Source organism: Heteronotia binoei, chromosome 2 (assembly GCF_032191835.1).
Source record: "Heteronotia binoei isolate CCM8104 ecotype False Entrance Well chromosome 2, APGP_CSIRO_Hbin_v1, whole genome shotgun sequence".
Classification (NCBI taxonomy): Eukaryota; Metazoa; Chordata; class Lepidosauria; order Squamata; family Gekkonidae; genus Heteronotia; species Heteronotia binoei.
This window is the reverse complement of record NC_083224.1, coordinates 159,554,707-159,572,461: the sequence shown is the minus strand read 5'-3', so window position 1 is coordinate 159,572,461 and position 17,755 is coordinate 159,554,707. Positions and strand designations below refer to the sequence as shown.

General features: G+C 40.7%; 1 protein-coding gene across 1 annotated transcript in view; it reads left to right on the top strand.

The window, feature by feature from the left end:
• Nucleotides 1–1,283: 1,283 nt before the first annotated feature.
• The window catches only part of PTPRC (protein tyrosine phosphatase receptor type C), a 29,292-nt gene continuing 12,820 nt past the window's right edge, over nt 1,284–17,755 (top strand). Inside the window, exons 1-9 of the mRNA XM_060232349.1 lie at nt 1,284–1,358; nt 2,020–2,128; nt 2,552–2,586; nt 4,983–5,092; nt 8,250–8,340; nt 8,478–8,554; nt 8,691–8,727; nt 10,798–10,895; nt 16,400–16,525. Of these exons, the coding sequence (XP_060088332.1) occupies nt 1,346–1,358; nt 2,020–2,128; nt 2,552–2,586; nt 4,983–5,092; nt 8,250–8,340; nt 8,478–8,554; nt 8,691–8,727; nt 10,798–10,895; nt 16,400–16,525 (696 nt within the window). The 5' untranslated portion in view covers nt 1,284–1,345. The remainder of the gene's footprint in view (nt 1,359–2,019; nt 2,129–2,551; nt 2,587–4,982; nt 5,093–8,249; nt 8,341–8,477; nt 8,555–8,690; nt 8,728–10,797; nt 10,896–16,399; nt 16,526–17,755) is intronic.

The window sequence follows — 17,755 nt, the reverse complement described above, 5'->3', positions numbered from 1 at the left end:
CCCCCCACTGATGCTAAACAATCAGATTTTTTATAGCAGCCTGTCACTCAAGACTCTCTGGCTCTGTGAAGAATTAACCCTTCACAGTCCTTTAGTTGTTGGTACAGCATTTCTAAGCTTCTTAAAAAGTGGAGTCCTTCACAGCTATATAATATAAAGTATTAGATAAAAAGTTAGCATCCTTGTTTTTCTCTGTTACATGACCTTAAGAATTTGTGCTGCCTAGAAACAAATTTATTCTTTAAGTATTTAATAAACTTTAGACATTTATATAGGAGCCCTGTGGTGCAGAGTGGTAAGCTGCAGTACTACAGTCCAAGCTCTGCTCACGACCTGAGTTTGATCTCAGCAGAAGCTGGGTTCAGGTAGCTGGCTCAAGGTTGACTCAGCCTTCCATCCTTCCACAGTCAGTAAATGAGTACCCAGCTTGCTGGGAGTAATGTGTAGATGACTGGAGAAGGCAATAGTGAACCACCCCATAAAAAGTCTGCCAAGAACATGTCATGATGTGATGTCACTCCATGGCTGGCATGACTCGGTGCTTGCACAGGGGACTACCTTTACCTTTTTACCTTTATATATTTTTACCAGTTTGGTTTCTTGTGCACACAAGCCCTGGGAACCCACAGAGATAAGGTTTGGACTCCTTGACAAAAAAGATAGGAGGAAGGAAATTGGGAAGTTTTATGGAAGGGACATATGACTGAAATCTTAGGTGTGATGTCTGGAGAGGTCCAGGGTAAAAACAACTGAGGTCCAAGGAGAAATGCAAGGATCTAGCCAAGCAAGGAGGAAAGTGCAGCACAGTGCAGCAGGGGTTCTCAGCAGGAAATCAGAGTTCTGAGTAGCAGAGATCTGGACCAGGGATCTGAGGAACAATTTACTATGGCATGGTGACCTTCTTTTGTGGTAGGTGCAATTTGGGCCATCCTAGCTTTGGACTGTTGGGTCCTAGTCCTACCACATCCATCCCCCTGAATATCTACTTCTTCATATTCCCATTATTGTCCAACCATATCTTCTTTTGTAATTGATAAACAATTAAACAGTAATAATTGGAAGGTAACAGTAATCATTGGAATCATACTCTTTTTTCCATATGACTTCCAACTTCTGTGTATCTCCCCTCACTGATGTCCTTATTAAATATAGTATTGGTTTAAGTTTCATGTTCATGAAAAGCAATTTTGGTTAAAGTAGAAAACACTTGTCAGATAGCGTACAAAGTAACTGTTCTTTGGTGATACACTCTTTAGTAAAAAAAATCATGCTTACTCCTCCTTTTTGTTTATTTCAGATTACTATTTACAATGGACACTTTGAGTCAGATCCACTTTATTTTGAAATGACAACCAGATGTAAGTCAAAGCTTAACTCGTTCTTTTAAATTTACTGATTAATTTCATTTACCTGTTCAGAAAATGTGAGCAGTCTGCAACCAAAATGTTTTCTATAATAGTAAAGAATTAACTTTGGCTAGGGATGCTTGAAAACCTGCCGATTTGACTTGCGCCCTGTTCATTGGCCACAAAAAGAGATCTGATGTTTTGACCATTGGTTCAGTAGCTTATTGATCTGTTCTTGGCAGGTTGCGTCACTGTATTTCTTCCTAATGATGTAGTCGAGCACAATAGCTTTTCACACTACCCCCATCCTTGCTGCACAAGTCCCCTGTTCAGGAGGCAGTTGTTTAAACTGACAGTCAGTTAATTCACAAATCATATAAATCTGTAAATAATAAATGATAAGATTCAATAAAATCCTTGATTCATTGATTATCTAAATAGTTCTTAGTGATGCTAATGGCTGCTGGTCAATTTGTTTTGGCAGCATCCATGTGCATGCACAATTTGTGTGTAAACCTCATACAAGCCAATTTGGCAGGCATTCATGGCTACTTGGCAGAAAGGGAACAGACAACATGATCAGCTAGCATCAGATTGCTGCTCTTGAACCCAGTAAATTCATAGCATTCAACATTCCTATTTAGCTGCTGTTTTGTGGTTTTTAATTTTACAGATAATTCTGATGCCCTGATTATATTTTTGGCATTCCTTATTATTGTGACAACTTTGGCCTTAATCATCGTTCTGTATAAAATCTATGACCTTAACAAAGAAAAATCAAGGTAATACTCTTCTTTCTTTGCTATATGTAGTAAGATGAGAAGGCTGCAACTTTCTCATTCATATGGAAACTTAGATTTGATATCAATGCAGTGGCATGGGAGTTTCTTCCCCATGTTTCATTTCCACACTGCTCTGGAAACTTCTAGATGGAGGATGCATATGGGTGAGAAATAACAATATGGCTCCTGATCATGCTGGTGTTAACCTACAAGGTGAGGTAAGTATGTTAACGAGCTGTCTCATTCTGTCTTCCACATGGCCATCTGTGCTGGGATAGGAATAAACTACATTTTAAAGTAGCCAAGGCAATATTAAGGTCTGAGCTCCAAGTGCTAGTACAGGAACCTAAAATTTGATTACTGAAGGCTTCAGTAACATGGAATGTTGTTCTTAGCATTAATCAATGATTATCTTTCTTGCAGAGATTCAGATGAATCTGTGATGCTTGTTGTTCCAGGTAGGCATTTGTTTGCTATAATTTTGGCGCATACACTAAATGGATTTTTACCTGGCTCATTTTAAGACTAATGCAACATTATTTAAGCTTGAATAAGCTTGAAGTTCTTGATGGGGCCTGATAAGTATAATAATAGCACAGAATCCACAGGATGGCTCCATTCCTGAGCTGTTTATTAGCTCATAAGTACCTTTCCTCCCTGTAATCTGCCTGTTTCCTCTTTTTCCCTTAGTTGGTATAAGGAACTGCATTGTCTGTTGCTTCCATGAATTTCTGTCTTCTTCTAACCTCTGACTGTATGTGCATCCTTGGCTGGACCTGGCTATAAACTTAAAAATGTCAAAATGACAGATACTTGCTCTTCTGCTTTGCTTATCTATTTTTGGCCTCAAATACACATGACTCCATAAGCAATATTCCCTCTAAGCTGTGGAGTCTTGTGAGCAAAAATTCTACTTTGTGAGCTGCTGGCATTAAAGCTGTGAGCTATTGCATAAATTAGCTCTGGGACCAGTTTTCCTCAGCTGAGACAAAAATGTGTGAGCTAGAGGCTAACAAACTGTGAGCCAGCTCACACTAATTCAGCTGAGAGGGAACACTGTCCATGAGTTAGAATGGTAAACTCATACAAAGCAGAGGATGAGGCATCTTTAACAGGAGAAGCACAACAGCCAGGAGGGAGAGCTACAAACTTTTTGCTGTTTGGATATTTTTACTTTCACTGTCTATCCCCATTTTTCTGTGCCACAAGAAGCTATTTTTTCATGGCAGTTGGCAAAGTCTTTTTTCCTTTGTGGTATTTTTATTAAAAAGAAGTACACTGCTGTTGTCTTGGGCTTTACTTCCAGATCAACCACTAAACCCTTAAGCTTTCTTCTCACAAGACATGAAACAATTAGGCTCTTTCTCATAAAGTTGATGTATGAGTTTTAGGAAACCCATAGAATATCTGCAGATACCTATATCTGCTGATTGGGGCCACACTTTCAGTAAGCAGATGCTTCTGCAAACTTGAGGAGACTCCCAGGTTTGCAGAAAAATCTAACACTCAACTCAAGAAATATGTTAGAACTGCGGGTGTTGGTTTCCTTTGGGGTTGCGGGTGTTGGTTTCCTTTGGGGTTGGGGTTGGTTTCCTTTGGGGTTCCTTTGGGGTTGACATAAAAAACACTGGGGCGGTTAAATCCCCCCCTCCACACAATGCATTTGCCTTTAACAGTCTAGGGTTCCTAGGTCCAACTCAAGAAATACCTAGGGACTTTGGGGGTGGAGCCAGGAGCAAGGTTGTAACAAGCATGACTGAACTCCAAGGGGAGTTCTGGCTATCACATTTAGAGGGATTGCACATTTTCTAAATGCCTTCCCTCCTTTTGGAATTAATGGAGGATAAGGGCACCTCCTTTTGGGGCTCACAGAATTGGACCCCAGGTCCAATCTTTTTGAAACTTGAGGTTGAGGAGATGCACTAGATGCTATGCTTAAAATTTGGTGCCTCTACCTCAAAAAATAACTCCCCCAGAGCCCCAGATACCCATGGATTTATACTCCATTATACCTTTTGGGAGCCAGTCTCCATAGGGAATAATGGAATGTCCAGCAGGTACCCCCCACTTTCTGATAACCCTGAAGCAGGGTGGGGAGGGCTTCAAGCCAGGGGATCCTTTGCCCCCATCTGGAGATTGGCAACACTGTAACAGTCTTGGCAGTGCTAAGGCAGAACCTGGGAGCCACTAGGCTCAGAGACCTGGAGACTGGAGCTGCAACTAGTGAACTGCCAAAAGCAATGGTTGGAAGGGAGGAGCAGCCGAGAGAAGGCTGCAGCAGGCCCACTTGGAGGAGCTCTGGACAAGCTGCTAAAAGCAGCAAAGAGGAAGAAGAAAATCCCAGTGATCCTTTCTAGAGCAGCTCCAGGCAAGCCATCAAGCGCGGCTATTGGGAAGGGGAAAAACTTGGTGGGCCCAACTCAGTATAACTCTGGGCAAGTCATGACAGTTGCTATTATGTCTCCATGCAACATGCATTTAAACAGATAATAGCATTATGCATATTAAACACAGCAAAGGTAACTATATATTTATTTGTAGGATGTAGAAACTGGAATGTAATTACTCTCAATTGGAATGTTTAGTTTATTTCAATCATTGACCAGAACATTTTAGTCATTTAGAACAACCTTCTTAAAAGTACCTTATAAAAAGTTCCACAAAGAATCTGCATGTTAATGTTGGATAACTTAAGGGTTATGACAGTAAGAAAGAATAAAAAAAGATTTAATCCTTGAAACCATTTAAAAAGCCACTTTAAAATTTGCTAAAATATTTACAGTTTGGCCTGTTTGCCTTGCTTTCTGAGTTCCGCAAAGATAACTGCATGGATTCTTTTTGCATTTTTAAAAAGATGATGAAAAGCAGCTGATGAATATAGAGCCAATTCCTGCAGAGTTGTTATGGGAAACCTATAAGAGAAAGATAGCAGATGAAGGAAGACTTTTCCTGGATGAATTTCAGGTTGGTACCTTGTTAAATATATAAATCAACTTTATGTTAGAACTGCGGGTGTTGGTTTCCTTTGGGGTTGGGATGGTATAACTTTAGATCCAAGATCTTCTAGATGCGAGCTTCATGGAAACAGTCATAGAGAGAGACAGATGACAAGAGATTTGTGGTAAGGAAAAAAGATTTGTCATCCAGAAGAAAGAAAGTTTAATCAGAACAAGATTCTCAATAAACTGAGAGGCGTATTTCCAAACTAATCACATATTCACCCTAACATTACTTGATTGATTTGACAGCATTATTTTGTGGAGAAAAGAAAAAAGTATGGTCTCATTGCTGGTTCTTCCTTTGTCCAAATGGCCATGTTGTGTGTGCACTATGACTGAATGCTAACAAAAGAAGGTTTCCTTTCCAAAGAACTGTTTTTCTTTTTTGACTAGTTTTGCTGAACCATTGAGGCTCATTTGAGTCAGCTGTGCCATCTTTGGAATTTAATTCTATCGTGTAATATTCCTGTGATATATTCCACAATTTATCTGGTGCATAATTGTAGGGAAAAAAAGAAAAAGGGTAAACCACATAATGTTCCCTTAATTATGACTTCTACAGTATATCTGAAATGAGGGGACAAATCCACTCACCTAATTTGTCATCATCCCACCCTTTCTGGTATACTATCCATTCTCAAGAAGAAGTAATGTTGGTTTTTATACTATGCTTTTCTCAAGTGGCTTACACTTGGTTTCCCTTCTCTCCCCACGACAGGCATGTTGTGAGGTAGGTGGGACTAAGAGAGTTCTGAAATAATTGTGGCTGGCCCAAGGTCATCCAGTAGGGTTCATGTGGAGGAGTGAGGAATCAAACCTTGTTCTCCAGACTAGAGTCCACCACTCTTAACCACTACACCGCTCCAACCAGCTTTTTTCACTTGATTCCAGTCCTCATTGTAGCCCTCATAGTGCATGATTTTCGTGCACATGCATTTGCAAATCTCCAGAATAGCCTTTTCAGTAGTCCAAAGGGGCCTTGTGTGTGTGTGTGTGTGTGTGTGTGGAAAACCTGACTGGATCCAGCCCATGATTTACAACAAACAAAATAGTCCTAGAAACCAATAGCCTTTACAGCCTATATCACTGACATTTATAGGACAATATGTGTTTGTTTTAGGGGTGTATGCATTTGCCAAGATATATTCAACTATCCACGGAGTATGGGAGTGGAGCTTTCCTGTTCCTGCTGCAGACCCACCCCCATGACTTGTTCCCCAGAGTCAGTGGATCCTGAGGAACTGCATGGGAGGCAAAGTCGGGGTGTGCAGTAGGAGAGGGGAATCAATGGAAATTGCTGCCACCTCTTCTACAAATGGAAATGCTGTTCTGTGAGAGGATGTTGGATACAGGCCATGATTTTTAGGGTTTTTAAAAGATGATATGCATATTCATTGTGAGCATTTTTATTTTATCTATGTTTTGTCTTTTCCCATATTGCTTGTTCAGTTTACAGCCATTATAAAGAATTTATGCAATATGTGCCTCTTTATGTGGATTATAAATAAAAAGGCATGCATTTCAACAATCAAACACAGTTTCATTCCAAGTCTCAAAAAAATCATAAAAGGAATCCACATTTCAAACTGAACCAGAGTAGTCATGAACTTTGGTACTATCATCGTCGTCGACATTGTCATCATCATGGTCATCATCAAATAAGTGCAGTGAATTCTTTTAGAATTATTTCCAAGAAAGAAAGAATGCACAACATTTCAGGCTTAAAGCCCTTAAGTAATAACTCTGGGGTGTAAAATCACCTCTGTTGCCTTTTTGGGGACAGAATGCATAAAGAAGTGGCCCATTAACCCTGTCCCTTTAGGATGGTGTGATTTATGTATTTCCTTACTTCATTAAAACCCAACTCTGTCTCCAGTGAAGACCCAAAGCAGCTTACCATCATGAATCTATCCTCCATTTTATCCTCACAACAGCTTTTTTTTTTTTTTTTTGCAAAGTGGGGTTTTGAACCAGGGATTCCAAGTCCCAGATCCTATTCTGATGACACTGGCTACCACATCAAACTTTCACATACTAAGAATAAATGCACCCAAAGTACAGCAATTTGCTACCTACAGTTTTCACTCTGTAAACAGAAAAGCATCTGGAGCATAAACCAAATCCTAAAAAATCTACTGATATAGTTGACATCAGGGTGTTTCTTTGACCCAGCCTCTATGCTGTATTGGGATTTCTAAAGGAAAACTGATCCAGGAAAGCACTGAAGTTAAATATTACACTTATCTGTGAGCTGATACAAACAACTGGCTTCACAGGAAAACATTTATTACCATAGATGAATGTGTTCCTGGGAAAGAAAAATAACTCTCAAATACCCAAAGCATTAGCGACAACAATGACGTATGTTTGAAACAGGTTCTGGGTATTGGGAAACATATTGACTTCTGCTGCCAGAAACAGATATTTTGGGAGAGTGATCCCAAGGAACATTGGAAGTTAGTTTGGGTTCATTAATACAAATTTTCATTAAACAATTTGTGTAGCTTCCCCCCCCCCCCCCGCCTTCTCCAAGGGATTTATAGTCTCATAACTGTCTATAGGATATAAATAGAACTAATTAAACTCATTAAAATAATGATTATCTAAATGATCTAAAACAGCTTAATATCCATATATCTGCATTTATCATTATAATGACTGGACACAACACTTATTTGTACATGAGCGTTGGACCCACATACCTGCAAGACTAACTCTCCTGATATGCCCCACTATGACAGCTGTGATCATCTGAGCAAGGCCTTTGAACGGTGCCACCCTGTAAATGGTTAAGACCAACAGCTGCCTGTATTTGTGCATTCTTGGTTGTGGCCACCATCTTATGGAATGGCTTTCCTGAGGAGGACAGGAAGGCTCCTATGCAGTTGTTTGTGACATTGTTTTACAGCATTATCAGCATATATAATCCAGTTTTTATATTTTTTATATCTTACACTGTTGTTTATTGCATTGACTTCTAATTTGGTAATCTAGTCATATTAGACTAGTAAATCTTACACTGCTGCTGTTGCATTGTTTTTAATTTTGTGATCTGCTTTGAGGGGTGGACTATAAAGTAAATAAATAACTTCAAATGGAATGTTCTTGTTGTTGTTTTGCAGAGCATCCCCAGAGTTTTCAGTAAATTTTCTATAAGAGATGCACGCAAGTCTTACAATCAGAACAAGAACCGCTATGTTGATATCCTCCCTTGTAAGTAGACATTGCAAATTAAGTTTTTCATGCCACTTATTTATGTCCTGCTTTCTTCCTGATACAATATCAAACTGAGAGTTCTGAGATGATCTTCTTTTTAAAAAATCTTTGTGTCTGATTATCTGCATGAAAAGATGACTACAATCGTGTGGAGCTTTCTCCAGTCATCAGTGATCCAGGTTCCGACTACATAAATGCCAGTCATATTGATGTGAGTGTTTTTTGTTAACAATATTCTTAATATCCAAATTGGAATTTTTGTTGATTTATCTTGGTAAGCACATGCTAATGATAGTATCTCTTGGCATTTAAATACAGAGTGACAAATGTATTACTTTCTATCACAGGGTTTCAAAGAACCAAGAAAATACATTGCTGCCCAAGGTAATGTGTTCTTTTCTTGTTCTGTCTACCTGAAATCTTGCAGGACTGTAAAATTTGTGTACTTACCTTGTGTGATTTTGACATCAATTAGGAACAAATTAATGATGATGACATCATCAGACACATATAATAAGTTGTACTTGGGGAAAATCTAATTACGTACAATTATACCTTTTTACTCTGTTTGCCTATCTGGTGCCCTTTCTTGTCTATTCCCAATTATTATTGGATGAAACAATAAAGACATGGCCCAGCCAGAGTTCTGCAATTTTGAGTAATTTCAATCATATGCTTAACTCTTTATTATTGCAGTCAGTGACATAGTAGGCAACTCTTTCCAGAGTTACTCATTGAAATAATGGGTTTAGACTGGAATAATTCCATACAAGATTTCTCAATCAAAATCTTTTGCTTTGTATGGAGTGCATGTATGATAATCCAAATAATTTAAGAAATTGACTCATCTCAAGAAGGATATAATCTAATTAGATAAGGTGTAATAAATGCAGACAAAATGATCAGGAGGTTGGAGACCTTTACCAAAATAAAAAAGTTAATCAATTATAAAAAAGAAATTAAAAATAATTGTAACATTAATGTAATAACATTGAAAAATTGTCTAAAGTCAGGTGTTTTTGAAAAGAACCCGGAGAGGAACAAAACAAGGCTTTTTGAACATTAGCAGAGAACTTTAAAAAATGTACAGGGCCAGGTGTGTGTGTCCTTACTAAATGGGCCTTCCTTGGTCAGAGATAGTGTGCCTCTGAACACAGTTGCTGTGAGGAGCGTCAACTGTGGGAGGTCTGGGCACCTCTGCCTTCTTCACAGGTCTTCTGGGAACATGTGATTGGCTATTGTGGGGAAAAAAGAAGATGAGAAGAGTATAAAGATGCCTTGTTTCCAGACCTAGAAACTAGGGACTTAAATTTCACACTCTACAAACTTTGTTTTGCTCTATACTTTTGTTTTTTATAATCGAGGTTTTGGGGGACACACTTAGTCCCAATGAGGGCAAAGCTGCAACTTAGGGTGTACCCAGCATTTACTTGGCATATTGAGGGCTTGAAGGAACCACACACTAGTCTTGAACAACCTAAGAAAGGTCTATTTCAGTGGTAGGCATGACTGGGCTGTTTATTTGTTTTCCTTTTCTCCAGCCCTTCTTCATGCAGATTACAGTAACAGAGTTACTGGAGAGCTGGGACCTGAAAAAATATAAAATGTGTTTCTTGTTTGACTGATTGAGACTTATAACATGAAACAAAGGCTTTTAACTGTTATGCAGGCAACAGCGACCGAACCTTTATTTCACAGAACAGATAGGCTTTCCCCCTTTTAACTGTTTTTTACAGGAACAGCACCTAATGAACTCCTTGCTTAACCAGCAGACCTCCCAACCCTTCTGTCATCAAACCCCAACAACCACAAACTCTGTCAGTTACCTATAATAGCAAAATCCATGCCCAGTGGCAGCTTTAAGATCAAGCAAGGGAGGCTGGGAGGATCTTGAAAGGAGACAGAGGCCTATCGACAGGGTCTTGGTTAATTACTCTCATCATCCCACAGTTAAGAAGCGTACAGTTACATATCAATCTCCAATTCTGATATATTTATTTGCTTCAATATGTTTTTCCCGGAACTGAATCCAAACAAATGGTGACCATATAAACCAAGCTTGTTATTCCTGTTTGGCCCCTGCATCTGTTAAACATCTTTATTGTGTTGTATGCTAATATGCTGCTCACCCTCTAGCTATGCTTATGGACTGGTAACTTCCATTTCAGTGCATCTGAAGAAGTGTTTATGCACACAAAAACTTATATCTTGAATAAAACATTGTTGGTGCCACTAGGCTCAAATTTTGTTCTGTTGCTTCAGACCAACACAGCAACCCACCTGAAATTATCCCTCAGTTAAACTGCCAAAATTCATCTTTTTTTTCTTTTTACTTTCCAATCCACTATTTGAATGTGCTTGACTGAGGCTCCTGGAAGGTGAAACTTGAAACTATCCATCAATAAGAGTCATTGGTCTGATCCAGCAGGGCTCTCCTTTCATTATTTCTACCAGGTCCCAAAGATGAGACAATGGATGATTTCTGGAGAATGATCTGGGAGCAAAAGGCAACAGTTATTGTCATGGTGACTCGCTGTGAAGAAGGAAACAGGGTGAGACAAATAAGCACCTTATATTGGTTAGGTCACTATAAAATAGTTTCCTTAGGCCTTGTGATTTTACAGAACATCTTTTCAACTATTTCTTCTGTGCAGTTACCCAAAATTCTTCTGGAGATATAGGAAATGTAGTTTTTTGCTCTCATCAAGGAAGAGGAAAAGCTTGCTCTGTTGGTCACCAATATGCCTTGGTTTAGCTTGTAGCTATTCCCTGGTCTTCCAGTTGGCTTTGACAAGGCTTTGAGAGGAAGCATGCTGGTTAAAACTATATCTGCTTCATCTAGAGTTCGCAAGTCCCCCGTGGCCTCCTGTGGGGGACTTTTTTCACGTGCTATTGCGCCATAAAGTTTTTCCTCCCAAATAGCTAGTGTCCAGGAAAACCATAGAGTTTTCCCAGAAACACCTAGAGCGGCTGACAAACAACGTTGCTGATGTGATGATGTCACTTCTGGGTGATGCCATCACACTGGTGACATCGGGGGAGGTTCCAGGCCGGCGGGTTGGGAACCTCCAAGGCAGGAGAAACCCCACCCGGCCCGGGGGCTTGGCAGCCCTAGCTTCATCAAGGAACGATACTGGTGATCTATTAAAATAAATCATGCTTTAGAGACCCAGTAGATGGGTACAATAGCACACCAACAGGTTAAAGTGAAAGAAAGATACTTTTGCTTATCTTTTTATGAATTTATTTTAAAATGACTATCAGCTAACTGGTACAGTGAAGAATAGTGTTAGCAACCTTTCCCCTTATAGTTTGTGTCAGATTCAGCAGGAGCTCACAGGAACACAGCTCCTGAACCTTTCTGAGGGTTCCCCCTCTTAGTCCCCACCTACCTTGTCCATTGACTAGTAGGTACAGCTGTGTAGCAATCCCTGGATTAGGAGAGCTGACAGCCAACCAGGTCCCAGGGGCTTTGCCATGCCCCCAGCAGCCCTCATTAACCCCTGGAGAAGCCTGCACCACCCTTTCTCCACTTCTTATGTGATTTTGGACGGTGGGTGGCTTGTTGACCTTTTGACTGGGGGGGGTAGCCCATGGGAGCCCCATGTGAGCGAGCCTGCTTGGGCTGGCTAAAGATCTAGCCAGCTCAAGCAAGCCTCGCTCACCTGGGGCTCTCCTTTCTTGCATCAGGTTGCTTTTGGTTGGGGGGGGGGTAGCATATACTAATGTTATGCTAATGAGCTCTACCACCTATTTTTCTACAAAACAACCCCTGGTTTGTGTATATGGCTTTTGATATTAATACTTTTTACGTGCTGTTGTTTTTAAACTTCTATTGTATTAACTTGTGAGTCACCTTAAGCAGATCTCTGGACAGGGGCATATACATTTTCTAAACAAATCACTTAAAACATCTAACAAGACAGATGTATGCCAAAAGAAGTTTACAGTTTTAAGTTCCAACTATAGGAAGACAACAGTGGGAGATGGAGGAGAAGCAGGGAGGCAAAGTCAATGGAATGAATGGGCAAATGCTACTGAGATGGTTTCATTTCAGCATAGGGCTGCAGACAAAATGTAAACTATTGTGTTTAGAGAAATGATGGCAGAAGTATCTGGAGAGATAGGTGGTCTTGGATAAGTGGAGGCAGCAAAGAATAAAGCAGTGTGAGGAGGCAAATGAAAGTTAACTTTCTAACTCAAAAGAAACGAGAGGGCAAGAGACAGCAGGGATACAGGTATGAGTCTGGAAATGTACTGAGTACTTGTACATGAGATGTTCATGAAAGAGGGATTCATTTGTTAATGGAGGACTTAAGTTGTCTTTCACATTATCTCTCAGTTTCTCCATATTTTTAATCTATTGCTCAATCCAGTAGCTCCTGTGAAAACCTCAGTGTTCTGATAAGCTATACCTATTCTTCAGTTGATCTTGGGTGAGGTCAGACGTTCATAAAATCACGCTATGAGCATGAGTGGAGTCCGGAAGCATGTCGGATTTTAAGCGGTTGTCCAAACGTCAGCATCTGTGAATGGTGGTTAGCTGGTTCGAGTCCCGCGTTGAGACGACTGGGGCGCGGACTAATTTGATACTGCTTTAAATCAGGAACAAAATCCTTCTGACGGTTCCTGAGCGGAGTTTCTCTGTTTGAACGCTCCATCGTTGGCAACTCGTCAGAAGCGCACCACCACTTCCCTCCCAAAGCCCCTGCAAGTGATATCACTGCGCCAGTGAATGAGCGAGCGAATGTTGGCTCAATAAATCGTTTACCTGCCCTTATGTCCGGAAACAAAAATCACTTTTGAAAGTAGATGTGAACTAGATGTGAACTGATTTGAATTACTGGGTTCTTTTCTGCACGCGTAGTGCTTGTGCTGGAAAAGTAGTGCCAACGGACTAGCAAAACTTTAGTGATCTGACCCATTTAAAAGCGACGCACTGCAGATAGCGGGCATCACTGCGCCTGCGCTAATGCAGATTGACGTCTCATGAAACGAGGTCTGGTAGAGCAATCTGATCGACCAGCGACGGGACCCACATGGGATAGAACGGGAGCCTGGCTGTTGTCTGATCGGAAAATTGGTTGTGCGGATTATAATACAGGCGCATTGCAGATGGATTTAATGGTGAGTGCGACTGCACCCCTTAAATAGCAAAAGAAGATATAAAACAAAACACAAGTCCAATGGCACCTTAAAGACTAACAACATTTATTTCAATATGACCTTTTGCAAGTCACAGCTCACCTTATTGATTTTATTTTTATTTTGTAGACTTATATACCGCTTTTTCCCATAACCAGGCTCAAGGCGGATCACAACATATAATAATAACAATAAAAACCTACAGAACAAAGTTAAGACACCACATTAAAATTAAACAGTAAAAACAATAAAGCAATAAATAAAATGCACCACCGGCAAAAAAAGCACAGCATATCAAGTAACCAGTTATAGGCCCACATTTAAATGATGGTAATAGCAGTAAAATAAGATAGCTCTGCAGTAAGGTACAGTTTCACCACAAGGGCACAGTGTCCCCACTTCCTAAGATATGTGGAAGGAAATCAAACTGGGATCCTTACTTAAGTGGAGTATTACAAAGGTGAAGGGAGGATGGGTTGAGATAGAGAGGAAGGGTGTGAATTCTGTCATCATGAGTGTAAATATTCTGTGTAGATGGCTATAATAGGATAAGTAAGATGATGAAGTCAACACAGGGAGAAGTAATCTGAAGTTTAAATGAAAATTGACAGGTAAAACATGCTAAGAACAGCCAAGTTAAAAAAAAATTAAGCGCCTGTAGAGTGAACATGGAAATCCAAGTCTCTTACTTAAGCCATGATTACATGTAGTGTTTAATTTCATAATGAGCTCTAACTCAACATTTTCACATTGTATTTTTATTCCCTTTGAAGAGTTTTTGAAAGAACAGTGACTTTCAGGACTGTGGCAATGTGCCACTATCCAGGGAGACTAAAAAATTTCCTTGCTGGTTTCTGCATGTTGTGATTTCTTCTGTCTGATCTCTGTTTATTGACTCTTTCCTGCAGAGACTGACATGTTTGTGCAATGTATATTCATGAGCACTGTTGGCACATGATGGCATATATTAAGTTGGATTATGAACATGCTGATGAGCTCAGGATATTATAACTGTGCCTGTTTGCAGGGAGGGTGGGATACAAATATAAATGAATGAATGAATGAACAAATAAATAAAAAAACCCTGATGTTATTAGGTCTTGTAGCAGTATTGCCTTAGTGTCTATGGGCAAAGTTGGCATGTAGGTCTGTTGAAGTGTTTGGCTCCTGGATTTATGCTTCTGTTCTGTCTCTGTTGGATGGGCTATAGTTGGGCTACCTTTTTAGCTACTGTGTCACCCTGCTGATGTATGTTCAGTGTGTATGGTCTATTAAGACCCCCAGATCCTTTTCACAAGTACTACTGCCAAGACAAGTTTTCCCTATCCTATTATTATACAATTGAATTTTTTTCCTATCTGGATGGAGAACATTACACTTATCACTGTTGAAATTTTGTTAGTTTTAGCTCAGTTTTCCAACTTGTCCAGATCATTCTGTAGCTTGATGCTATCTTCTACTGTATTTGCTACCCCTCCCAATTTAGCATCATCTGCAAATTTCAAGAGCATCTTCTCTATTCCTTCATCCAAGTCATTTATATTGAATAAAACAGGGCCCAGGACAGGAATGAAACCACAAGTATGCCTGCATCTGCTTTCACAGCTGCCAGTCTCTGGGTTGCAACCTAGGGTTACCACCTCTGGTTTAGGAAACTCCTAAATGTATGGGATGATATAGAGATTGGGGAGGGTAGGGAGCTTAGCAGGGATTTAAAAACCACTCTCTGAAGCAGCCATTTTTTTCTCTAGGGGATCTGATTTCTATAATCTAGAGATCAGTTGTAATTCTAGGACAACACCAAGTGCCACCTATAATCTGTTATCAGACTCTAAAGTGAGTGTGACAATTTCTTGTGAACTTAAATTCCATGGGTTCATCAGAGGCTTATAGAGAAAGACTTTTCACCCTTGGAATACAATGTCCAGATGTTTTAAAATAGGTTTTTTTGTCCCATGTATTGAAGAAAAAATAATTTGTGGAATTATACTAACTATTTATCTAAACAAGAGGAAATAAAGGAAATGAAGGTTATCTATCTATAGCATTTTTCTTTTGCTTGGGACACATATATGGTTATCTGGTTCCCATTTTATTCTCACAGCAACACTGTGAGGGAGGTTAGGCTGAGAAAGTGTGACTAGCCCAAATTCAGCCTATGAGCTTCATTGCAGAGTGGGGATTTGAACCTAAAGATAATTAAGAATGCAAGAAACCAACCTGTAGCTGACAAGCTAGGTTTTGTTTGGTCCAGGCCTGTAGCCAGAAAATTTCAGTTGGGGGGGCATGAAAAAAATTTTTGGATGGAGGGGCCCCTCCTCTGGCAGCCCCCTCTCTCCACTGCCACTTCCCCCCCGCAGCTCTAGCGACCCCGCCCCACTCACCCACCCATTCATGCACCAATGGGGCAAAAAAGTGAAGAGTGGGCTCCTGGGGTTCTTGCAAGGTGGCCCCCGCCGATCACATGATCGCTGGGAAAAGCCGTGTGGAAGCCGGCGGTGACTACACCGGCTTTCCGACACGATCAGCAAATTCAGCACTGAGGCGGCTAGCGCTGAACTTGCTGATCATGCCAGAAAGCCGGCATAAACATCGCCGGCTTCCGCATGGCTTTCCCCGGTGATCATGTGATCGGGAGGGTGGGGGCTGCCTTGCAACAGCCCCAGGAGCCCACTCTTTACTTTTTTGCCCCATTGGTGCATGGGTGGGTGGAAGGGAGGGGGAGATGCCATGCAGAGGGGGGCAGGGTTGCCAGAGCCACTGGGAGAAAAGTGGTGGCGGAGAGAGTGGGGACCGGGGAAAGGAGGGGCCATAATGGTCCGAGGGGGTCATGCCCCCCAGAGCCCCCCCATGGCTATGGGCCAGGTTTGGTCTATTCTTGGTATGATTGGTGACCTTCGTATTTTTACAGAACAAATGTGCCAAATACTGGCCTTCCATGGAGGAGGAGACTGCCTCTTATGGGGACATCATTGTGAAGATAAGTAACTGCAAAGTGTGTCCTGACTACAATATTCAGAAACTGCATATCACACATGTAAGTAAAAATATAACACTTGTAGAGATTCCCCATGTATTTTCTTAGTAATCCTTATGACAATTCTGAAAGTTGTGTAATTAGTTTTAACTTTTCCAATATTCCAGGTGGGCGGGAGGATGGATCTGAGGGAAACAGTGCTTTGCCTAAGGCAATCTAGGAAGTTCATAGATGGTTTGAATTTTGAACCAAAGATTTCTTAGTTCACAGCTTTTAGCTTCCTCTTCTACTAAGCAGAAGTCCTGCTGAGGGAATACAATGAATGAAAGATTAAAGATAATATTGAGAGAAGGTGGTATCCAACCATCCTCCAGTCCAAGGAGCTATTCTTCAGCCTAAGGAGACTCACACCAACCTAAATGGCTTTTATTTTGGAGGAAGAGTAATTAAAGTTGGAGGGAGGCTTCAGACTTTGCTTGGTGGAGTGATAGGACATAGGATGATATCATCTAATGAGGTGTCTTCATAACAGTTGCAATTTAAGAGAGATAGGTGTGGAAGGCATCCTCCATTCTTTCTGTTCTTCTTGTCAACACCATTGGTTCAGTCATGTGGACCATCTTTTGATAAGCAGCCCATTTTGTCTGTTTCTTTACTCTTTCATTTTGAAATGGCAATATGTACTTTCCCTGCAGAAGATCAGGGTAAGCCCAAGCAGTTAGGTTTATTGTACCACTATTTCTCCATCTTTGCCTGATTGCCTTGTATGCCATTCCTCAATATCCCTCAGGGATTTCCCCCCTCTCTCTGATACTCATCTTATTATTATGACGTTATTGCACTTGGGAGTGGGCTCTTTATATGTTAAACTCATGCATCTGCTACAGGAGGAAAGGGAGGTTAGCATTACTATCTACACTGGACACTCAATGTGTATCACTGCTTCAGTTGGCCTTGGGATAAATTATTCCTCTCCATGGCAGCTTCACACACCCAGGTGAAATCATGTATCCTCAAATGGATATAAGCCCCTGGGAGCCACCCTGATAATAAAATCATTCAGGCTGAATTACAGATAAGCACTGGGCCAATTGGCCAGTTCCCAGGGTCTTTTTTTGCCAGCAAGTTGCAGCTGACTTATAGTGACCCCGTAAGGTTTTCAAGGCAAGGTGGTTTGCCATTTCCTACCTTTGCATCACTACTCTGGTCTTCCTTGATGGTCTCCCATTTAAATATAACCAGGGCTGTTGGTGCTTAACTTCTGAGATCTGATGGATCATGCTAGCCAGT